Source organism: Phasianus colchicus, chromosome 17 (assembly GCF_987193195.1).
Source record: "Phasianus colchicus chromosome 17, bPhaCol1.hap1.1, whole genome shotgun sequence".
Taxonomy (NCBI): Eukaryota; Metazoa; Chordata; class Aves; order Galliformes; family Phasianidae; genus Phasianus; species Phasianus colchicus.
This window is the reverse complement of record NC_143452.1, coordinates 377,789-402,681: the sequence shown is the minus strand read 5'-3', so window position 1 is coordinate 402,681 and position 24,893 is coordinate 377,789. Positions and strand designations below refer to the sequence as shown.

The window sequence follows — 24,893 nt, the reverse complement described above, 5'->3', positions numbered from 1 at the left end:
TCTGAACAATTCTGGAACCTGAAAAGGTTCCAGATGACTGAAAGCTGGCAGACCTTGTGCAAATTTTCAAGGAGGATAAAAAAGAAAACTGTAGTAAATATAGACCTTTCTGTCTCACTTCAGCATCTGGTAAAATTAAAGAGGATTGTTTTGGAGTTGTCAAAAACACTTGAAAGAAAATGCAGTCATTGGTCATGGACAACATGAGTTCAAAAGGGAAAAATCCTGCTTAATTAATTTAATTTCTTTTTACAGCAAGTTTCCCTAGTTGACCAAGGGAAGACAGCTGATGTAATCTTTTTGGATTTCAGCAAAGCTTTTGATACTACTTCTCACAGAATCCTTCTAGACAAAATACCCATCAAACAGCTAGACAAATGCATAAAATGATGGCCTGTTCTTCTTACTGTTTTCATAAATGGCCTAGATGCAAGACTCAAATGCATTCAAAGTATGTCTGCAAATAATAGTAAATGGAGAGGAGCTGTTGACTACCTGAAGGGCATAGAAACTTTGCAGAGATCTTGACACATGTCATGGTTTTGAGATTTTTGGTTTTCGGTATTCCACATCATAGCATCATGAAGGGCAGTGGGAGTTTAACTGTTAACGCTCAAGTTCTGTGTACCTGCCTGGACGAGAAGAACTACATTCCCCAGGGGACCTTGCGGTCACAGAGAGGAGATATAACTCCTGGCAAGGTCACCTGATGCTCTTCTTCACCTGCTCTTCTTCATCAGCTCTCCTCCTGTCTCCCTGCAGCTCAACTGGACTGCGCATCTCACCTCAGCATTGTGGTGAGGCCTATCCACGTTTTGGACATTCTCTCATTATATTTGATTTATTAGCTTCAATTCTAATTATATTGTATTATGGTGTGTTATCTTGCATTCCAATACTGTATTTAGCAAATTAGTTTGTTTCTCCTCAGATCGTTGCCGCTGTTTTTAATTATTTTGGGGTCCCCTGTTCCCTTTTTTCCAGAGGTGCGGATTTTGCAAAATCCCTCTGCCCCGCTAGTCATGGAACCGGGCCGAACCAGCCTGTAAACATTAGAGGGTGATTACCAACTGCATGAATCTTAACAAGAGCAGGTGTCAGATTCTACGCCTAGAACAGGGCATCTTCTGCTGTATGTACAGACTGGAGGATGAGTGGCTGGAGAGCAGCCCCACAGAAAGGAATCTGGGGGTTCTGGTTGACAGAAAATTGAATCTAAGCCAGCAGTGTGCCCTGGCAGCCAGAAGGGCCAATGGTCTCCTGTGGTGCCTGCCTGCTGCAGCCTCACCTCCAGCACCGCATGCAGGTTTTGGTGCCACAAGATAAGAAGGACATAAAGCTATGAGAGAGCATCCAGAGGAGGGTTACAGAGATGGAGAAGGGTCTGAGGGCACGGTGTGTGTGAGAAGCGGCTGAGGTCGCTGGGTTTGCTGGACCTGGAGCAGAGCGGCTGGGGACAGCCCTCATGGAGGCTGCAGCTCCTCACAGGGAGTGGAGGGCAGCGCTGAGCTCTGCTCTGTGTGACAGTGACAGGGCCTGAGGGAACGGCATGGAGCTGTGTTAGGGGAGGGGCAGCTGGGGGTCAGGGAAATAGCCCGCACCAGAGTGCGGTGGGCATGGCACAGGCTGCCAGGGCAGCAGGCATGGCCTGAGCTGTTGGAGCCAAGGGAGAGAACTCTGAAATATGGCTTGTATTTTGAATGGTCCTGTTTGGAGCCAGGAGTTGGACTTGGTGATCCTTGTGGGTCCCTTTCAACTTAGGATATTCTGTGGTTCTATGATACAGAGTGTAAAGTATGGACAGAGATGCAGGACAGAAGGTAGAAAAAATGCCTGCAGTGTGAGAGGGGTTGTGTTGATCTCCTTTGCATATTTCAAGAATGGACTAAAGTTGCATGCAAAAATTGTGATTTTTACCAGCAAGGAGCAGAGCCCAGGCATCAGATCATTTGAGTCCAGCCCTGGGAGTTCTCAGAAGAGTGCAGCAAACATGGAAATACAAGTTTTCAAGCTGGCAGGATGCTTTGGGACTGCAAAACACCTGAGCTCCCCTGGGGAACATTTCTGCTCAGCAGTCTTCAAGTGAGACATAACAAGGAGTCCCAGGCAGGTGAGCTGAGGAGATGCACAGGAGCAGCACATGAGATATCTCTGTCCAGCTCCAGCCCAGGGCACAGCCAGCAAGCAGTCCTGTGAGGATTTATCATCTTGCAAACTGAACAATCTTGAGGATACCTTCTTCTAGGAACTCACAGCTGTTTGTATCTCGTCTGATCCAGTTCTACCTCACTAGTTTCTTCCCATACTGTGACTATGGGCACTAAGTGCATGGCAGCAGCCCAGAACACACTACCATGTCAGCAAACGTGCAGGATGGTGCTTTGCATTGCCTTGATCCCAGCTGGCAGACTGCCATCAGCCTGTGACCTGCAGGCACGTGCCATGTCCATGCTCTTGTCACACCTCGGCCCCATCAGTGCCAACCCCTACACTTGCTAAGGAGTTCAGCTCCCAGACTCCAGGTTTGTCCCCTTGCCAGGGTCCAGGCGTGTGAAACAGAAAGCTTCATTTGAGCAAAATCAGGGACTTAAAGATACCCATGCTGTCTTTCTCAGAGAGTTGCCTCTAAGACCAGGCAGCCAGAGACATGCCCCAGTTCTCTGCATCTGTCCCTGCCTGGAAACTAGAGAGGAGACTGGCTGGTGTGCAGCACTGCTTTGCTGCGGTCCTGAGCCTGCTGCTTGGTGCTGGTGTTTTCCTCATATGTTTTACCAGCCCACCTGCATTATCCCAGTGTGGGAATCAAATGTTGTTTCTGCATTAGAATTGGATAATATTTTTTATCTCATGATCTCCGTTTTCATAGTTCTTTTTGGGAGTCTTTCTACTTAACTTGAGGAAGATCTCTGATAGTTTACATCGCTTATCCTCTAGACAAACCTTCCCAGGAATGCATACTCTGTATATAGGTGTATATATGTATATTTTGTCACACACATTGCAAGAAGATCCTGCAGGAGATCAAACCAGAGAACAAAGCATGGTATACCCAAGGAAGCGCCAGAAGAGACATCGGAAGGCCTGGCATCAGATAACACACGAATCAACAAAAGTAAACTGATAAGATTGTGAACCTGGAGTACCCAGCCAATGGGGAAACAGGGCAGGGGGATGGATAAAGGGAAAAACAGGGTATAAAGACTGTCATCTTGTGTCCATAGGCGCGCTCCTGTTTGTGGGACGCCCTCTATTGCAGTCGTGAATAAAATCTGCTTTTATCAGAGATACCGTCCTGACAGAAATTATTTGGATGTTTCCAACACCAGCCACATGCAGATGCTTTTATTCCTCCTTGTTTGAAATGTATCATTCACTTGAAGAAATTTCTTTATGGAATACAGAGGACTCAGCTTTCCAGCATGAAATGCAAAAGCAGGGCAGTTCCACATATCTTGGTCTGAGGGATTTAAATACTTATTTCTTCCTCAGCCCCACTTGGATGTTGCTCATTTATTTAGCAATTAGTAGCTTTGGAAGCAATTGGATCTCACACCCTATCTTCTCAGCCCTTGACAGTTGTTTAATGACAGCGCATATCCCTTTGCAGGTCTCTATCCTCGGCCATGCTGGTACTGTGCACACAATGCAACATGCACCCAGACTCCCTGGGACAGGTGCTTGATAGCTGGGGTGTGCCAACAGCAACTGGGGGTTAGGGACAGGGCCTGCTAGGGATGGTGCAACTTCCCCAATCCCATAGGAAAGTGGCAAGGAATACTCGCAGAACTGAACAAGGAACAAGGCAAAAAAACACTTGTGTAGCACTTCTATCAGTTACCTTAACCCCCAGGGCAGATTAAATGGCCCTGGTTACGAAGGACAGAGGATGGGAACGAAGTGAGGAGCCAACGGGAGCATTTCTGGGCCATTTCTGTGGGTCCTGCTGCCTCCTGGGGACCAGGTGAGGCAGGGCAGCCCCTCTCAGCCCTGTGCAGACCAGGAGCAGCCCATACATGCCCCTGCCCTTATTTTCTGCCAAGGACAACAGACATTAACCAAGTCTTAGTTAAAAAACAACTGTGAAGCAAAAATCACAGTTAATTGCCTTTTGAATGCAGACCAAAGGTCGTTTGTCTGCCTAATTACATTGTGAAAATGAGAAAAATTTAAACAGGAATTATAAGTTATTGCACAGGCAAAGAAACAGGAGTGAATGCCTACAGAAATCTGAATGTGTGCCTGAGCACAAAGATATGGGCAACAGCCATAAGAGTGAGATGACAAGGAAAGCATTTAAGACCCATTATATGGATCTAATCAGCTGCTCTTCAAGTGCTTCCCAGGCATTCCTTCTTCATCCTGGTGAATGGAAGCTCTGCAATACTCCAGAGAAGTCCTAGGGATCAAAATAATGTGAGTTTTTTGGCAGATGGGGAAATGTATTGCTAAGCAGTGGAACCACTAACTCACAGAGCCCAACAACGCCAGAGTGCAGGCCCCACTCAGGGAAAATGGCACTTCGTCTGTCTCCTCTTTCTCTCTGAACCACAGCTTGTATGTTCTGCAGGACTTAGAGACCATACAAGGTCTCCTGAGAACAGAGCATCCTGACAGATGGGTGCTGCAGGAGATCTGAGATAGGCCAAGATTAGGTTCTTGATGCAAACCTGAGACCTGCAGCTCACTTCATCCAAATCCCAGGGTTATTCAGTGGCTCAAGCAAGGTGAGCCCATCTCTGAGACAGGCCATCAGCCTGGAGCACATATGGGTAAAAGGAAAAAAAAACCAAAACTATTCCTAGTGGGAAAGAAAGGATGTGAGGAAACAAGATGAAAACAAGTGATGTGAAAAACATCTGGGTTTGTAGTGGAAGTGTGAGTCCTGCACTCCTATGGGGCTCCTTTTATGGAGACAAAGGTTGGGGAAGGTGGAAGAAGTCAGATTTCTGCACCCAGAGGACCATTAACCTGCAGAGATCCATGTGCCAGGAGGTCCTTCCATCAAGTACAACATGTCTGGAAGACCTGGGCATGCCACATGATAAAATAAAATGCGTACTGTCACTGAGGCATAGTGTAAGACCTGACCTGACCCCACTGAGGAGAACAAGAATCACTATTGTCCCAAGGCCCTAGACTCTGGACAGCCAGCTCAAGAGAGCAGTGAGATGGTAGACTTGGGAAAGAGGTGGTATTTCCCAATGGCTGAAGCACAGGATTCTATTAGCACAGACAGCTGTGAGCCTTTGCACATGCCATTTTTGCTCAGTCACCTCTTCTAGAGTGCCCACGAATGTGGCTCCCATAGCCAGTGAGGGGCAGGCAGAGCACATTGGAGGAGCTCGATGCAGTAAGGGCTCTTATTGTTGAGTGATCATTTGCTGGGCTACTGGGAATCTGCCCTGTGGGCATTTGCTCAGCTCCAAACCAGCCCCTGATGCACAGTCCACCAGCCATAACATTTAAGTCTGATTATTCCCATTTTCCATAAAGGACTGAAGAGACCTCTCATTTTGAAATGCCGAGTGAACCGATTGTACATTTCTTTCTCTTATCAGATGGGATTGGGGAGGGAGAGATCGTTAACATGAGGAAAAGAAAGAAAATGGAACTGACATGGTAATAAGCTTATGCCTAAGTGAGCCCCGTGACAATAGCTGGAGGTTGTTCACATGATGGCTTAGGCATGCTTCATGAAGAGTGCTGAGAGTCTGCCACGTCACTATCAAATTCAAAGATGCTGGGAGATATTAAAGGCAAAAGCAAAATAAATAAATAAATAAATAAATAATTGTAAGCACAGCTTTGTGCTCTAGTTGACCAAGAAAGAAAGAGCACTGGTGTGATGCTGCATTGAATGTGCAACCTGAAGCCACCAACATGGCAAGGACAAACTGCCCAATGGCCACAGTGCAGCCTTGGCTCCCTACGGCCATGGAAAAGGAATGGCAGGGCATGTGCCATGTGCTGCACGTATTTTATGCATGTATGTATGTTACTGGGGAGCAGATCTTGCTCCTGGCCAAATCCAGCAGGCCCCTGCAGAGTTGGCTGCATTGTGAGGATTAAACTCAAGCAATAGTCTGTTGTAGTGCTGGAGACTGAGCTGCCTAGACACCAGCCTCCTGGGACCATGGTGCTGCTCTTGGTGGCTTGCATGGAGACATGTCCCTGTGCAAGATAGTGCATACCATACTCAAGCCATGTGATACCCTGCCTATTCTATAGCTCCAATATTAACACCTTGCAAAGAGCCCAGACAAATGGCTATAGTGCTGCCAAAGTGCACCTTGCTCTAGTGCAGTCTTTTTCTCTACAGGAATGATCTCACCTTTCATAGACAAATCCCTGCAATTTGTAAAATATTGCAATTGCATGAAAATATTCTATCTCCAAAAACAGGGATGGGAACATCACTAGCCTGTCACTTTCTGTGGTAAAAGCAACATCACAAGATCAGGGATAATCACATCACTCGACCTTGAAAGTCCCCAGTTTGCAACACAGCAGCAAACACGGGCAGCAAGCACCAGCAGATGCTGTTCAAAGACTGTTGTGCCCTTTGGCAGCTGGGGAGGTGTCCATACATGCTGCTGAAGCATGTCCTGCTTGACCACCACGCAGTGGGGCCACCATGCCCAACCAGTGCTACCAACAAAGGTTCCAGCCATCAGCCTGTTCTGCCAGCAGGTGTGTTTGGCTCCTGTAGGTGAGCCCACCAAGTCTTTACTTCAGGAAATCCTGGCCACTTCAACAGCCCAGTTAGCCACTCCAAGAAGTTATAAACCCTTGGTGCATGTTACGCACATCACTGCTAGCCCACTGTGCCATGGTGATTGCCTGTGTCACTGTGTTTTGTGAAAGATACTGGAGGGCAGAAGGGTGCACATGAGAAACAATAAATATGTTTATACTGAAGAGCTTTTTCTACAGAAAAAAAAGAAATGTTCTTGTCGGAGAAAGGACCACGGGAGACAAGTCTCATGCTATCATGATCAACAGGTCTCAACTTTATTAAGTACAATGTGGTTATTTATTCATGAGATAATTAGCTCATACATATTGCAAAAGCGAGGCTCATGATTGGAAGTTCCTCAACTGTGAGAATCGGCCTTCGCAGCTAGCTTTGCGGTTTCTACTCCCTATATCTACAAACTCCCAGCCTCATGACAGCCGGTTTCTGTTTCTTCTTTCAAGGTAAAGGCACAGTGTAAGGGCACAGTGTCCCTGCCTGGAATCCCGTACTGATTGTTACTGCTTCACCAACTTGATCATATCGTGGCCCTTGTCTTGCAACCATCCCTCAGTCAGTCTCTCCACATTTCCCCCGTTTTCTTTTTGGACCAGGAAAGAAGCATTCCATTTTGCTTCAACAAGATTTGCAAGTGCTTTTTGCAGGCAGCGAAAAAGGCACAGTAAAACAGCAATGATGATTTGAACCCAGATTATGGTACTCTGCAAGAGCTTCAAGTAGTATTATTCCTTGCTCAGGCATCTGAACGTTCACCGATCTTGGCCCAAGGATGTGGCGCAGGAATTCCCGGTGCGGTCGGACCAGTAGCTCCAAGTGCAGTGGTAGGTTCCTGACGCTCTCCAGCTTGTGGAGCTGTGGCTGGTTTAGTCCAACGTGCAGGAATCCACTCCGAGCAACCGCTGCAAGTTCGAGGGTTTGCAGGCTGTCCGCTGGCACAGCTTGAACTATATGCTGTCGCCAGATTCCCTTCTCTTGCCAGGCAATAGCTGCTCTACGTGTTTTCCTTCCAGCATCCATAAAGGCTGTCACAGCTCCGGGGATGGGCCCGTCCCTTCGCAAGGGCGTCGTGATCCAGTTCCATTCACCGATCCATCGTAGGGTTCGCGGAATCAACGGTCCCGTTTCCACGAGAGCGCCAGAGGCCAGCAGCAATTCTGCTAGCTTAGGAGAATTTAGTAGATACCAATCTAATGTCACCTTGTCCATGGGCAGATGAATCCATGTGGGCTCTGAGCCACTGATCTCCAGAATCCGCAAACGTCCTCTTTGAATTAAGGATGCCAAATTTTCAATTTTTGTGGTTATGGTTTTTCGTTTCTGCAAAGGTGGTGCCATCCATTCCAGCACCCTCAAGTCCAAGCAATGGCCGTCACACTAAAGGGTGCTCGTTAGTAAGAACAAGGCCGAGCTGGGCCAATATGTCCCTGCCAATCAGACAGGGAACCGTGGGCGGGAGCGGTGCAGTAGAGAACACTGCTGTGGCTCTTCTGCCATCTATTTCTACTGTAAGGGTGGGGGCTCGGTTAGCCAATGTCATTCCCCCGACCCCAGTTACAGTAGTCGTTGAAGACTGAAGTGGCCAGTTAGACGGCCACTCTCCAGGAGTAATGATCGATGTATCCGCACCTGTGTCTAGCAGTCCCATCAAAGTAACGTTATGATCCTTGTAGGATATTTTACACAACTTTCTGGGATGGGATGCAAGATCGATGGTGAAAAGGGTTAATCCTCCAGTAGAGCCGAAACTTCCTTGGACCCTTGGCAGACAGCTCACCGGCGTTAGTCCTTTTGATAACTGTGGTAGCGGAACGAGTTGAGCCAATCGTTGACCTTTCTGTATCTTTATCGGAGGGTATAGAGTATATACCATTATCACAATTTCTCCTTGGAAATCAGCATCAATCACCCCAGGTAATACGAATAACCCCATCATGCTTGCAGATGATCTTCCTAACAAAAGTCCTCCTGTTTCTCGGCCCTGGATGACGACAGGACCAAATACCCCAGTGGGCACTCGATGGGGCTGACTTGTCAGGATAGTAACATCTACTGAGGCTGCCAGGTCCAAGCCGAGACTCCCTCTGGTGGCTGGTTGAAGTTGCTGTTGGTGGGAGTTGTCGATGCTGCAGCGGCCATTTGTGTCCGGGCGCGGCCGCTGCTCGCGCTGCTCCTCCCGTTTCCCGACTTCCGACGGCAGGCAGTGGCGTTATGCGTGTTTGACTGACACTTGCCACACCAAATCCCAGTCGCTCGGCACTCACGATGAACGTGTCCCGTACCTCCACAGCGAAAGCACTTCATGCGGGAATTGTCGGAGGAGCGAGGGACTGCCGTGGCTGCCGCTTGGAGGGGCGCAAGGGCTGCTAACACCTGTGAGTGTGCTGATTGTGACTGATCCTGAAAAACCCTTGCCTGCTCTCTCAGCCCTTCCCCTAATGACTGCAAAGCATTGACTAAAAGGGCTTGTGATCCCGTCGGGATAGAAGCAGCCTTCTCTAACAGGTCTGGAAGCGTCCAATCCCCCGGCATAGTGCTAACAAGGGATCGGGTTGAAGAATTACCATTCTGCAATACACATTGTCTAAGCAAAGCTCCCTGCATGTGCTCGGACACATTAGCCCTTTTTATGGCCTCCATAATCTTGTCCACAAAGTCACCTAACGGCTCATCCCGCCCTTGTTTTATGCCCATATACATAGGCGTACCTCCAGGGGCTTTTATCTTATTCATGGCTCTCCTGGCTGTATCCATACTTTCCCGACAAATATCAGGGCCTGCGCCTCCGCCCGTACCCATTGACCAAGACCCATCAAATGATCCACTGTGACCCCTGCTAGCGGATCCCCAGGACCCCTTTGCACTGTGGCGGATATTGTAGCCTCATGCTGCCAGTGGGCGTTAAACAAGAGCAGCTGATGGGGGGTATATATTAGTCTAGCTACCGCCTTAATATCTGCAGGCAGGAGAGTATTTGCACTAAAGATGTAGTCTAGCATTTGTTTAACTGGCTCACTCGTCACCCTGTAGGACCCCACTGTGGCTCGCAACTGAGACAACATCTTCCAATCCAGATTCCGAATCTCAGCCTGCATTCCTCCTTGTGGCAAAGGTGCATACACCCCCGGGAACGGTAGCTGCTCCATTGCCGCCTGTAAGAGGTCGGCATCGCCTTCCTCCATTCCCTGTTTGGCTAACATGGACCACATCTCCCGCCTTCCCCGAACTATAGCCTCTGCGAGGTCTGACTCAGCCCCCGGGACGGGATCAGAAGGTTCCCCACCCGTGGCGGACACGGAACTGCCAGCGTCCGTGGGCTCGTCTGGGGGTGCCGAGGGCCCAGGTGCGGATGGTGGTATAGTTAGCACCGTGGAGGAAGGAGGGGGGGGGGCGTAGTGACCGAGACCATACTCATTGTTTTGCTGCTGCGCTGCCTGAGCACCCTGCGCTGCCCTCCTTTCAGCTTGAGACATCAATAACTCGTTATGCACAGCCTTCCACAACTTACTCATCTTTTTTGCTGGCTTATCTTCCTCCAAGACTAACTCCCACAACTTATCCCCATAACGTCTCCACTCTTCCAAAGTATGTACTGAATGGGGATTCGTAAACAACCCAAAAGAAACTGCATGACTTAACAACACAGGGAGATCCTTATCTAAATCTATTCCCTTAAACTGCCGCTTCCTTAAGAAGACGGTAAATAATTCATATGCTGCTTGCCTGTCCATACTCACGTCGGTACCGTTGCAGACCTCCAAGCTTCGGCAGCACGTATCGGCCGAGTCCCACCGCTGTGGTCGCTCGGGGTGCGGAGTTCTACAAAGATTTTTTCTCTGTCGCCGTCCGTCTAGCTGCGGGACCCGAACCCAACGTAGTCCCCCTCTCTTAGCGTGGTGTCCGGAGAGTATCACGTCGGGGTCACCATTTGTCGGAGAAAGGACCACGGGAGACAAGTCTCATGCTATCATGATCAACAGGTCTCAACTTTATTAAGTACAATGTGGTTATTTATTCATGAGATAATTAGCTCATACATATTGCAAAAGCGAGGCTCATGATTGGAAGTTCCTCAACTGTGAGAATCGGCCTTCGCAGCTAGCTTTGCGGTTTCTACTCCCTATATCTACAAACTCCCAGCCTCATGACAGCCGGTTTCTGTTTCTTCTTTCAAGGTAAAGGCACAGTGTAAGGGCACAGTGTCCCTGCCTGGAATCCCGTACTGATTGTTACTGTTTCACCAACTTGATCATATCGTGGCCCTTGTCTTGCAACCATCCCTCAGTCAGTCTCTCCACATGTTCTCTGTTAAAAAAAAAAAAAAAGAAGAAGAAGAAATGAGGATGACAGCGACCAGCCAACCGGGCTGTGGCCATTACTTGGAGCCCCCCTAATACTCTGGGTACAGTTCAGCACCTTGTTTGGTGACTTATCATCAGCTGCAGTACTCTGATATGGGAGATGGCTGATGGAAAGGCATTGTCCCTCTTGCTATTTTGCTGTGACACCTCTACCAAGATGCTCTTCAATAAAAAACAACAGTGAGGAAGTGCTGCAGGCTTCTCAATTCTGCAAGATTTCTGTGCATGGTTCCTCCAGTGCTGGGCCAAGTGAGACCTCAGATACCACAGTGCAGCTTCCCACACATAAATCCCAAAGTGGCCTGTGGATGTGCAGGGAGAGGACAAGGAGCACTGTCCTAATCCCACTGTAGACAACCACAGTCTTCCTCCTGGGCAGGAGGAGCTGGAGCTCAGCAGATCCGGAACAATGAGGGCAGCAAGGGAAAAATCAGAAGGATTGGGACAAAGGGCTGAGGACAGAAGAGTCAGATCGTGGTACAGGAGCCCTCAGTGCCAAAGTTTGCAGCACAATTTCCCAAGCAGAGGAACAACAGTAACAGCCACACTGCAAAGCTTCTTCCATGCTTTCCACATACACTTTTGAGAAAAGATAGGATCAGATTTTTAGCTGTGTAACTGTTTTGCAGATATATTTCAAAGAGAAGTCGTACTCTAGAGAAATCGCCTCAATGCAGAAGAGGAACAATTGGAAACAGAGAAGCTGCCAGGCAGTGCAAGGCTGCCTGAGCAAATCTGTGGGAGACTGCACAAGCCTCAGATAGTGAGGAGTCTCTAGGGACGCTGGCGTTGCACTTGGGAACACACAGCCCACATGGCCTCTCGCTGCCACAGTGACAGTGGCACTTGTTGGAAACATCCAAATAATTTTTGTCAGGACGGTATCTCTGATAAAAGCAGATTTTATTCGCGACTGCAATAGCCGGCGTCCCACAAACAGGAGCGCGCCTATGGACACAAGATGACAGTCTTTATACCCTGTTTTTCCCTTTATCCATCCCCCTGCCCTGTTTCCCCATTGGCTGGGTACTCCAGGTTCACAATCTTATCAGTTTACTTTTGTTGGTTCGTGTGTTATCTGGTGTAGCCATCCTGTTGTTTCCAAGATGTCTTGGTGCTCTTCTTGTCGTATTGATATGGTGATTGTCTCCGAAGTCTTCCTTAAACAAAGAGCACCGGGGGAGATGATACCAGGCCTTCAGATGTCTCTTCAGGCGCTTCCTCGGCATACCATGCTTTGTTCTCTGGTTTGATCTCCTGCAGGATCTTCTTGCAATGTGTGTGACAAAATATACATATATACACCTATATACAGAGTATGCATTCCTGGGAAGGTTTGTCTAGAGGATAAGCGATGTAAACTATCAGAGTTCTTCCCCAAGTTAAGTAGAAGGACTCCCAAAAGGAACTATGAAAACAGAGTTCATGAAATAAAAATATTATCCAATTCTAATGCAGAAACAACTTTTGATTCCCACACACTGGTTTGGGGCTGCCCTGCTGGAGCTTACGAAGGACTGATCCATCCCTGCCCTCTGGCACTGGGGAGGCACAGGTCAGGGAGCATGGTGGTGTGATGCCACCAAGTGCTGGCAGGCCTGGGGCACCGGGGCTTTGTTCTGCAGGGGTGTGTGATGTGAGAGAGGACATGGGGTGGATAAAGGGGGCAAGGTTGTAGTTAGGGGCAGCTCTGCTGTCTCTCCACCAGCTGTGTGGTGGAGGCTGCAAGGTCCCCAGAGATGGGGATGGCTGCTGGAGGCCAGAGGGGAGTGTTAGCATAGTGGCTGAAGAACATAGGCACTGACACTCAGCTGAGTCCTCCCACCCGCCTCGAGAAAGGAAGCAGGTCTCAGGGACCAGGTTGTGTTCAGAGGTGAGTCACAGCCCCTGCTGAGCTGTTTGCAGGGCTCTCCTTGCAAAGAATGCCGCTTTAGTAGGGAGATGCTCTCTGAGATTTGGGTTCACCTCAGAAAGGAGCAGTGCTATTTCTCATATTTCTTGCAGATGTTCTTCTGTCTCTGCAAACCATCACTGACTTACATAATAGACCTCAGGGATCTTTGCAATAGGCAAAGGCATTTGAGCATGCAGGAGGGGAGATATGTTTTGTAACATAGCATATGACTAGGCAGTGGGGAGGGGAGGGGAGGGGAGGGGTAATGGGTGTATAATAATAGGCAGTTGCTGGAGTGTGGACCTCTTAGAGGTCAGTGTCCCTCCCTCTTCACTGGGAAGGGAATATCCAGGAATATCCAGGCCAGCCTTTGAGACTGCTTGTTTGATCTGTTCTTTGGACCCTTGCAGTTAGTGGCTTCCACAAGGCTCTTTGGCACACTGAGATGTAACAGCTATTTTGAACCTGCAGTAATGTCCAACGGTTATAAGCTGGAATCTGTAGACTAGGGTTGGGATGCTTGTTGGCACAGTCTTCTGCAGTGCCTGTAATTTTGTAAACAACAGTGGGAGTGGTCTTTCAGGCTGTGGCAGTTGCCCTTGCCTTTGGGATCACCTCATTTCAGGACTACATAAATAGGACTTGCAGCCAGAATAATGCATGTAGGTGGTGGATTACTTATGCAGATAAAGTCAGGTATGGTACCACAGCTGAGGTGATGATTAATTGCTGTGTATCTTCCAAATGCTTTGCTGTTTCTACACATAGTGAACTAGCTTTAAAATCATCATGTTTTTAAGGTGAGCAGGAGCGTTTGCTGAGCAAGTAATCCTGCTGTAACAACCACTTGAACTCACTAGAAAATGTTATAGTCCTTGCAGCAAGTCACACAGATTGCTATCCTGCCAACCCTTTGCCCTGTCTGCTTTCTTCCCTGTGCTTCTCCACTTGTGGCATACCTTTCCCATCCAGTGTCAGAGGCAGCACACACTGAAGCCTTCACAATATGCTGCACTGTGCTTTATGTTTGCATATGCCTCTTAGCATCATAGATTTGGCCTTTGTCTTTGTTATTTGTGTCTTCAATTCTTTCCCCACAAAGTACATTAGTTGCTATGGAAACAATTATTTTGTTGGTATGAGTAATCTTCATGACAGCAACAAAAGCAGCAAAAAGTCAGTTTGTATGCTGCACCTTCTACTTAATTCCGTTAGTTGCTAATTAGATATTCCCTTGAAAGTGATCAAAAACCCTGCCACCAATAATCTGTAGGGAAAAAAAAATATTTTTTGTTGTCTGCTTTGATCAGTTTTGCTAACTTTGCATTAATCAGAAAAAACTGACAGGTATTAGCTGAAGCATTAACCACCATCCAGTCCCTCAGTGTAGGACGACCAGAGGATACAGGCTGTGTGTAGGAAGCCTCCAGCAAATCATAGCATCAGCACCTGAACCACTGAGCAAAACAGAAGAGCCTAGCTAAGTCCCAACATTATAGAGATCACCAAAATAATACCAGATTCTGAGCTGACCCAATGGTCTCTCTGCACTTATCTACAAGATGTCTAGTGTAACCCAGTGCCTGGAGGATGCAGCATCCCAGCAGGGACTCCACATGAAACCTTGCCTAGGATCCACTAGACCTAGTCCGTGTCTGTCCATTTCTAATACACTGGAGTTTTTCTGAGGCTTTGCATTCATAGAATCATAGAATTGTAAAATCATAGAATCATAGAATGGCTTGGGTTGGAAGGGACCTCAAGGATCATCAAGTTCCAACCTCCCAGCCACGGACAGGGTTGCCAGCCCCTAGATCAAGTACTAGATCAGGTTGCCCAGAGCCCCATCCAGCCTGGCCTTGAACACCTCCAGGGATGGGGCATTCATAAGGTCTCTGGGCAACTTGTTCCAGCCCCTCACCACCCTCTCAGTGAAAAACTTGTCTGACATCTAATCTAAATCTTCCCTCCTTCAGTTTAAAACCCTTGTCATATCACTATCTACCCACAAAAAAAGTTGCTTTTTTCGCCTGTTTGTAATCTCCCTTTAAATACTGGAAGCACGCAAAGAGATCTCCATGCAGCCTTCTCCCTCTCTGCAACCTTCCAATCAATTCCTTGTTCACTGAATAGTCTACCCTTCAAATCTGTATCTCTCCAACTCAGAGATAGGGATGTTGAGTCCAAGTAGATGGCATCAATTGCCTTCCCTTTGTTCACCAATGCCATCACTCCATCATACAAAGCCACCAGATTGGTCAGGCAAATTCTGTGCTTGGTGAAGCCACGCTGGATGTCTTGGATCAGCTTCTCATCCCTCATGTGCCTTAACATCTCTTCTGGAAGGATCATACAATACTGCAATAGCAGGTAGGGGTGGTGTGTCTTGTGGCAGGACACGCGAGTGTTTCTCTTGTTTCCTTTGTCTTTGCTCAGGAGACCAGCTCTCCTACGGACAGTCTCTGAGACCACTAGTTTGATCATGGTCTCTACCAGGCAGCAGGCTTGCCCAAGGAAGGCTGTGGCGATCCAGACAGAGGGCCTGCCCAGTAATATGGCCATGAAGGTCTCTGGCTGCAGGGAGTGCCAGAACCTACTGCTACTGAGTGAAGATGGGAAGGATGCCACCTGTGTGAGATGTGAGCAGGTAGATGAGCTGCTCAGCCTGTGGTGGAGCTCAGGGAGGAGGTGGAGAGATTAAGAACTATCAGGGAGTGCGAGTGGGAGATTGACTAGTGAAGTGACTCTCTGCGAGAAAGATGCAGAGATTGCACCCCCAAACTGTAGTGGACCCTCTCCCTTGCTGCACTCGAGCACAGAGAGCCAACGCGAGAGGAGAGAAGGAATGGCAGCAGGTCCCAGCTTGGAGATGCAGGTGACCTCTACCCCAACCTATGTCAGTTCCCCAGGTGTCTATACGTAATAGGTTTGACGCCCTGAAACCAGAGAGAGAGGTGAGTGAGGATGAGGTGGGGAGACTGCCACCAAGTGTATCTAAGGTGGGGAGGTCATCTCCATGCTTGAAGACTGCCTCTTCCAGAAAAGAAAGAAGGGTGATAGTCATAGGTGACTCCCTCCTGAGAGAAACAGAAGGCCCAATATGTTGGCCTGACCTTATCTGTAGGGAGGTGTGCTGCCTCCCTGGGGTCCGGGTCAGGGATATTTCTAGAAAACTTCCTAGTCTGATCCACCCCTCTGATTACTATCCGTTATTGATAGTTCAGGCCGGCAGTGATGAGGTTGCAGACAGAAACCTGAGGGCTATAAAAATGATTTTAGGGGACTGGGGAGGTTAGTTGACAGTGCAGGCATACAAGTAGTAATTGCAGATATTCCTACAGTGGCAGGGAAAGACAATGCAATGACCAGGAAAACCCATCGCATAAACACATGGCTGAGAGGCTGGTGCAAACGCAAGAATTTCAGGTTCTTTAATCCTGGGGTGATCCACTCGGCACCTGGCCTGGGGTCTGCAGATGGGTATCACCTGTCTCAAAGGGGGAAATGGATCCTTGCCCGTCAGGAGCTGGCGGGACTTGTAGAGAGGTCTTTAAACTAGATATAAACTAGATATAAAGGGGGAAGGGGATAAAACCAGGCCTGCTAGAGATGAGCCTGGGGGAGCAATAATGGGGTTAGGGGTGAGGCGAGGGGCCCAGCTAAAATGTGTCTATACCAATGTACGCAGCATGGGCAACAAACAAGAAGAGTTGGAAGCCATTGTACGGCAGGCAAACTATGACTTAGTTGCCATTATGGAAATGTGGTGGGACCACTCCCATGGCTGGAGTGCTGCAAGGGATGGCTACAAGCTCTTCAGGAAAGATAGACAGGGAGGGAGGGGGTGGTGGCGTGGCTCTCTATGTTAGAGAGTGCTTTGATGTTACTGAACTTATGACTGGGGATGATAAAGTTGAATCCCTATGGGTAAAGATCAGGGGAAGAACTGACAAGGCAGACACTCATGTGGGCGTCTGTTATAGACCGCCTAATCAGGATGAAGAGACAGATGAGGTGTTCTATGAACAGCTGGCGGAAGCTGCGTGATAGCCGACCCTTGTCCTCATGGGGGACTTCAACTTCCCTGACATATGCTGGGAATACAACTTAGCGCAGAAGAAGCAATCTTCTGCGTTATTAAGGTTTCTGGAATGTATGGAGGACAACTTCTTGATGCAGCTGATAAGAGAACCTACGAGAGGAGCTGCCCCATTAGACCTGCTGTTCACAAACAGAGAAGGTCTAGTGGGAGATGTGGAGGTTGTGGGCTGTCTTGGACAGAATGACCACAACATGGTAGAGTTGTCGATTCTTGGTGGAGTCAGGTGGGGGAACAGCAAAACTGCTACCTTGGACTTCCAGAGGGCAGACTTTGAATTGTTCAGGAGACTAGTAGGAGGAGTCCCCTGGCATTCAGGGGACTTTTGAGAATAAAGGGGTACAAAATGGCTGGTTGCTCTTCAGGAAGGAAGTCTTAAAGGCGCAGGGGTTGGCTGTCCCCCTGAGCTGCAAAATGAGCCGGTGAGGAAGAAGACTGACGGAAGAAGAAGGGAGCTATTCTTGAGGCTCCAGGAGAAAAAGAGAATCTACCTCCTTTGGAAGAAGGGACAGGCAACCCGGAAAGAATACAAAGAAGTTGTTAAGATGTGCCGGGAGAAAATCAGAAAGGCAAAAGCCCAGCTTGAACTCAACCTGGCCACTGGGGTAAAAGGGAACAACAAGAAATTCTTTTACAAGTATATCAACAGTAAGGGAAGGACCAGGGAGAATCTTCATTCTTTACCGGATGAGGCTGGGAATGTGACCACTGAGGATAAGGAAAAGGCAAAGGTTCTGAATGCCTTCTTTACATTTGTCTTTAAGAGTCAGACCAGTTATCCTCAGGTACTCTCTGACATGGTAGTCTCGGCTGGGGAGCAGACTAAACCCCCCACAGTCAGAGACCTGCTACTCCAACTGGACTGCCACAAGTCCATGGGACCGGATGAGATTCATCCGAGAGTGCTGAGGGAACTGGTGGAGGTGACAGCCGAGCTGTTTTCCATCATCTATCAGCACTCCTTGTTGATGGGGGAGGTCCCAGAAGACTGGAGGCTTGCCAATGTGACTCCCATCTACAAGAAGGGCTGCAGGGAGAGCTACAGGCCTGTTAGCCTGACCTCAGTGCCGGGGAAGATTATGGAGCAGATTGTCTTGAGGGAGATCACGCGGCATGTGCGGGACAACGGGGGAATCAGGCCTAGCCAGCATGGGTTCACAAAGGGCAGGTCCTGCTTGACCAACCTGATCTCCTTCTATGATCTAGTGACCCGCCTGGTGGATGAGGGAAAGGCTGTTGATGTAGTCTACCTAGACGTCAGTAAAGCCACTGTTTGACAGTTTGACACTGTCTCCCACAGCACTCTCCTGCAGAAGCTGGCAGTCCATGGCTTGGACAGATACACTCTTGGGTAAGGAATTGGCTGGAGGGCCGGGCCCAGAGAGTGGTGGTGAATGGAGTTAAATCCAGCTGGTGACTGGTTACGAGTGGTGTTCTCCAGGGGTCGGTGCTGGGGCCTGTCCTTTTCAATATCTTTATTGATGACCTGGATAAGGGCATTGAGTGCACCCTCAGTAAGTTTGCAGATGACACCAAGTTGGCTGGAAGTGTCGATCTGCCTGAGGGTAGCGAGGCCCTACAGAGGGATCTGGACAGGCTGGATAGCTGGGCTGAAGCCAATGGAATGAGATTCAACAAGACCAAATGCCAGGTCCTGCACTTGGGCCACAATAACCCCAGGCAACGCTACAGGCTTGGGGCAGAGTGGCTGGAAGACTGTGTAGAGGAAATGGACCTGGGGGTGTTGATTGGTGCTAGACTGAACATAAGCCAGCAGTGTGCCCAGGTGGCCAAGAAGGCCAATGGCACCCTGGCTTGTATCAGAAATAGTATGACCAGCAGGAGTAGGGAAGTAATTGTCCCCCTGTACTCAGCTCTGGTGAGGCCGCACCTTGAGTACTGTGTCCAGTTCTGGGCCCCTCGCTGTAAGAAAGACACTGAGGCCCTGGAGCGTGTTCAAAGAAGGGCAACAAAGCTGGTGAGGGGTCTGGAGCACAGGCCTTATGAGGAGCGGCTGAGGGAGCTGGGATTGTTCAGTCTGGAGAAGAGGAGGCTCAGGGGAGACCTTATTGCTCTCTATAACTACCTGAAGGGAGGCTGTAGTGAGCTGGGGGTCGGCCTCTTCTCTCGTGTAACTGGTGATAGGACTAGAGGGAATGGTTTCAAGCTGTGCCAGGGAAGATTCAGGCTGGATATTAGGAAATACTACTTCTCTGAAAGGGTGGTTGGGCGCTGGAATGGGCTGCCCAGGGAGGTGGTGGAGTCACCAACCCTGGAGGTGTTCAAGGAACGTTTGGATGTTGTGTTGAGGGACATGGTTTAGCGAGAACCATTGGTGATGGGTGAATGCTTGGCCTGGATGATCCTGTGGGTCTTTTCCAACCTTAGTGATTCTATGATTCTATGATCTGTTCCATGATCTTCCCAGGCACAGAGGTGAGGCTCACCAGCCTGTAGTTCCCTTCCTTCCTCCTTCCTCCTTCCTCCCCTTTTTGTAAATGGTTGTAAATGTTTCTATTTTTCCAGTCAATGGGGACTTCACCTGACATCCACAACTTTTCAAATGTGATGGAGAGTGGCTCAGTAACCACATCAGCCAGATCTCTTAGGATCTTGGAATACACGTCATCCAGCCCTTTTGACTTGTACACATTCAGTCTCATGAGGAGGTCTTGGACTTGCTCTTGTCCTTAAAGTGGGCAGGGAGTTTGCTCCCCCAGTTCCCATCAAGAGCTTCAGGGATGTGAAAAATGCAAGAACCCTGGCAGCCAGTGAAAACTGAGTCAAAGAACTCACTGAGTAGCTCAGCCTCCTCCATATTTGTTGTAGCCAGTTCTTCCTTCTCATTATCAGTGTTATTCTCTATTTGGACTCTATCTCCTGAATAATGTACCTATGGAACCCCTTCTTGTTGTTTTTAACATCCCTTGCCAAATTCAGTTCTATCTGTGCCTTGGCTTTCCATCTCTGCAAGTTCAGACAGCATCCCTCTATTCTTCCCACGTGACATGCCCTTGCTTCTACTGTCTGGACTTGCTCTTCTTTTTCCTCAGTTTAATCAGAAGGTCCTTGCCAAGCCATGCTGATCTCTGCCTTCTCTGCCTGCTTTCTTATTTTGAAGGATGGAGAGCTCTTGAGTTCTCAGAAAAGCATCCTTAAAGAGTAGCCAGCTTTACTCCACTCCTTTGTCTGTAAGGACAGCTTGCCAGGAGATCTCGTCCAGCAATTCCTTAAACAGCCTGAAGTTTGCTCTCCTGAAGTTCAGGGTCCTTACTCTACTCTTTTCCAGGTACACGCTCCTGAATGAAGGTCAGCCAGTGTATGGTCACTGCAGCACAGGCTGCCTCCAATCTTAGTGTCTTTAATGATCTCCTCCACACTGGTGAGCACAAGGTCACCTCTGGTCAATCTGTCCAATACCTGAACCAGAAAGTTATTGTCAATGGACTCCAGGAGTCTCTTGGATTGCTTGCAGCTCACCATGTTGTTTTCTCAGCAGAAACTAGAAACATTAACTAGAGATAATTTAAACTTCCAAATCAGGTTCTGACATCATGTCTGATGGCATGCCTGCAGCTGGCCCCACATCTCCAGGACACCAACAGAGCCACCCAAAATACAGTGAGTACCATGTAGCTGCTCCAAGCTTTGCTTATGCCTGCCTCACTGATGCTGCAGGCCTATTGTGCAGAATGATTCAGCTGCCCTGGCTAGAGCAAGCTTGGTGGAAACCACACCTTGAATTGAGTTCTAGCAAGATTTGTGGAAGCAGGTTTAGGTGGATACAGGAGTGAGACACAAAGGGGACCGTGAGCAGGGACATGTCCTCTGATCACAGACAATGAAAAATGGCTCAGCTGAGGATGCTCCCAGATGCTAGACTCTCTGTATTCGCCAGTCCTGCTGAATGTGAGATGTCAGCTGAGCACTTCTGGGTCTCCAGTAAGAGTTGATTACACAGAGCCAGGATAATAGAAGCAATCAGACAAGCTCTTTGGTGTGAAAAGGGGCAGAGGCAAGAAACAGATTTGAAAGAAATGATGTGATCCCAAATAACTCCCAAAGGAGTTGATGCCTCCAGTGACCCACCCAGGAAGAATAAACCCAAGGAAATCCCTAGACTGTGATAAGCCATTGGGAGACCAGATGCACCGCTAGGATGGGACATGCTGAAATATTATATCTATACATGGAAGATTTATTGCAGCTCAGATAACAACACAACCACCTCAATTACTACTTACTGCGTTCTCTGTTAGGTAGTCACTGTGTGAGGGGATTGATACTGATACTTCTGAAGGTTAGGAGCTGCACTATGCTACTCTTCTCCTGCCCCAGTACCTCTCTCCTTGATCCACACGCTAAACTTCAAAGGCATCCCACTGCTTCCAGTAGAACCCAGACTATGATCACAAGGATCGATGTTCCTTTTCCAGAGGCTTTCACCCTGTGGAGCTCCCACTGGATGGTGTAGAACTACTTACTGCTCAGTGCCATACTCAGGCACCTTCAGGCCTAACGTGGCAGAAAGTGTGGCATGCAAGGTGCTGTGTGAGTGCCTACCTGAGCCGATCTGAGCCGAAAGCACTACTGAGCCATGGATGGTGCTAAGTTCTTCAGAAGGGATAGGCAAGGAAGGAGAGGTGGCAGCATGACTCTCTATGTTAGAGAGTGTTTTGATGTTGTAGAGCTCAGTGATGAGAATTATAAGGTTAAGTCTCAGTGCATAAGAATAAAGGGAAGGGCCAACAAGGCTGACATGGGGATCTGTTGTAGACCACCTAACATGGATGAAGAGACAGATGAGGTGCAGATGGCAGAAGTTGTGTGATTGCCAGCTCTTGTTCTCATGGGGGACTTCAACTTCCCTGATATAATCTGTAAATACTGTGCAACAGAAGCAGTCTAGGAGGTTTCTAGAATGTATGGAAGACACAGTTGGTAACAGAGCCTACCAGGGAGGAGCCCTGCTAAACCTGCCGTTCACAGAGGACTGTTGGGAGATGTGGAAGTGGGGAGCTGTCTTGGGCAGCGCAGCCACAAAATGAGCTGCAGTAGAGTTCTCTATTCTTGGTGAAGTCATGAGATGGGCCAGAAAAACTGCATCCTTGGATTTCCAGATGGTGGACTTTGAACTGTTCAGGACTCTGATAGGGAGAGTCCTTTGGAATTTAGTCACGAGTGGTGTCTCCCAGGGGTCAGTACTGTCACGGGTTATCCTTAGCTATAAGTCCGTGACAGGGGGGCACAGGCCCTGGGAAGAAGAGAGGGAAAAAAAAAAACGTATGAAAGGTTTGCCGCGACCCGGCCGGCCCCGAGCCACGTGCCTCCGGGAGAGGGGGAAGGGCAGAGAGCTGTTTTAACAAAAAGAAAACACAACGGCAACGATCTGAGGAGGAAGGGTAATTTACTGAATCTAACTAAATCAAACAAAACGGGAGAGACAAGAGTATCAAAAAATGAGAGTCAAACCACGATAGTGGGAGGGAAAGCACGTGCTTTCTCCGCGGCGAGCTGAGACGGCTGAGCCGCGCCAGTCGGGGAGAGGCAGCCGCTCCGGGTCCCGTCCGCAGCTCCACCCCACCTCCTCTGCCCGCCAGCTCCTCCGGGGATGCCGCCCCTCCCATCAGGATGCTCAAAGAGTCGACAACAGTAAACGAACCAGCACATTAACTCATTAACTCCCACTGGTCCACATGATGTGCTGATGTGGAATACTGACAAGAAAAAATCACAAAACCACAACAAGTACTGGGGCCGGTCCTGTTTAATAGCTTTATTAAGGGGATTGAGTGCACTCTCAATAAGTTTGCAGATTACACCAAACTGGGAGGAAGTGTTGGTTTGCCTGAGGGTAGAAAGGCCCTACAGTGGTGTATGGACAGGCTGGGTAGCTGGACCGAGACCAATGAAATTAAGTTTGACAAGACCAATTGCCCAGTCCTGCACTTTGGTCACAACAACCCCAAGCAGCGCTACAGGATTGGGGAAGAGTGGCTGGAAAGCTGCATGGAGAAAAAGGATCTTGGGATGTTAGCTGACAGTCGGCTGAATGTGAGCCAGCAGCGTGCGCCTATACTCAGCTATGGTGAGGCTGCACCTCAAGTGCTCTGCTCAGTTTTGGACCCCTCATTACAAGAAAGACATTGAGGCTCTGGAGTGTGTCCAGACTAGGGCAATGAAGTTGGTGAGGAGTCTGGAGCATAAGTCTTATGGGCAGAAGCTGAGGGAACTGGGATTGTTCAGTCTGGAGAAGAAGAGACTTAGGGGAGACCTTATCACCCTCTACAAATGCCTGGAAGGAGGTTGTAGTGAGGTGGGTGTTGGCCTATGTAAAAGCAATAGGACTGGAGAGAATGGCCTCAAATTGCACCAGAAGGGGTTTAGATTGAATATTTGGAAAAATTTCTTATCTGAAAGAGTGGTCAGGCATTGGTGCAGGCTGCCCAGGGAGGTGGTGGAGTCACCGTCCCTGGAAGTGTTCAAGAAATGTTTAGATGTTGCACTAGGGAACACGGTTTAGTGGGAAATAATGAAGTTAGGTGGAAAGTTGGACTAGATAATCTTGGAGGTCTCATCCAACCATGGTGTTTCTATGATTATATGATTCAATCAGAGAGGGGTTGTATTCAGCCACAAGCACTCAGGGAGGACTGAGGACCAGTCCAGGGATCAAAGGAAAGTAAGTGGCAGCTCAGGTGGGACTGGGGTGCAGCCTGCTCAGAGAATCACAGAATCACGCAGGTTAGAAGGGCCCTCAAGAGATCATTGAGTCCAACTCCCCTGCTAAAGAAGGTACTCCACAACAAGTTGCAGAGGTAGGCATCCAGACGTGTCCTGAATATGTCCATAGAAGGAGACTCCACAATCTGTCTGGGCAGCCTGTTCCAGTGCTCAGTCACCATTATTGTAAATAAGTTCTGCATGTTAGCACAGAACTTCCTGTGTTCAAGTTTTAGGCCATTACTCCTTGTCCTATTGTTACACAACACTGAGAAGAGCCTGGCCTCATACATGTGCATCCCACCTCCCTTTAGATATTTACAAACATTGATCAAATCCCATCTCAGTCTTCTGTTTCCCAGGCTGAACAGAACCAGGTTACTCAGCCTTTCCTCATATGGGAGATGCTCCAACCCCTTTATCATCTTTGTGGCCCTCCACTGGAGTGGGAAACACTCTGCAGCATATGTGGCATTCTAAGCTCATCTCCATCCCAGGAGAGCCTTCTTGCTTCTCTTTCATGTGGAAAACTCTGTTAGCCAGATGGCATGGGTAAGTGTGCCTGGAGTATACTATAGACTTTTTTCCACATGCTAGGAATGCAACTTCTTAGGACAGTAGGTGGGCTTATTTCCCCACTGTGAGAATTATTCCCAAACCAGCTCCTGAGCCCTGCTGGGAAGAGCACAGCAGTTTTAGGCAAGTCAAAGGAGAAGACCAATTCAGGCCCAAAGCTACTCAGCACATCTCACAACTTCTGAGTGACTGAGCTTTAAATCTCATGGATGCCCACAGAGAGAAGCTTGACAAGAAGAAATCCTAAACCTGTTCTTTGCAGCAGTAAAAACACTTACATGTGTGCATGGAAGCACAAGACCCAGGGCACCGTGCTGGGAGCTCCCTGGTGCATGCTTCACCACCCACTGCTGGCACTGAGAACACTGTGTCCACCTCTGCTGCAAGAAAACAGACAGGACCAGTCTTTGCTGACATTCAAGTGAGAACCTGGGGTCTTGAAGGGGTGTTTGTTCTCTCCCCCTCTGTCCCCATCTCAGTGTCACTTGC

At 48.6% G+C, this 24,893-nt stretch overlaps 1 protein-coding gene across 1 annotated transcript; it reads right to left on the bottom strand.

The window, feature by feature from the left end:
- Positions 1-6,984: 6,984 nt before the first annotated feature.
- LOC149915570 (endogenous retrovirus group K member 8 Gag polyprotein-like) lies at positions 6,985-11,186 on the bottom strand. The gene is given in 2 exon segments (XM_090152140.1): positions 6,985-9,528; positions 9,531-11,186. Coding segments are annotated over 2 exon segments (1,680 nt in total). The 5' UTR covers positions 10,483-11,186; the 3' UTR covers positions 6,985-8,800.
- Positions 11,187-24,893: the final 13,707 nt, after the last annotated feature.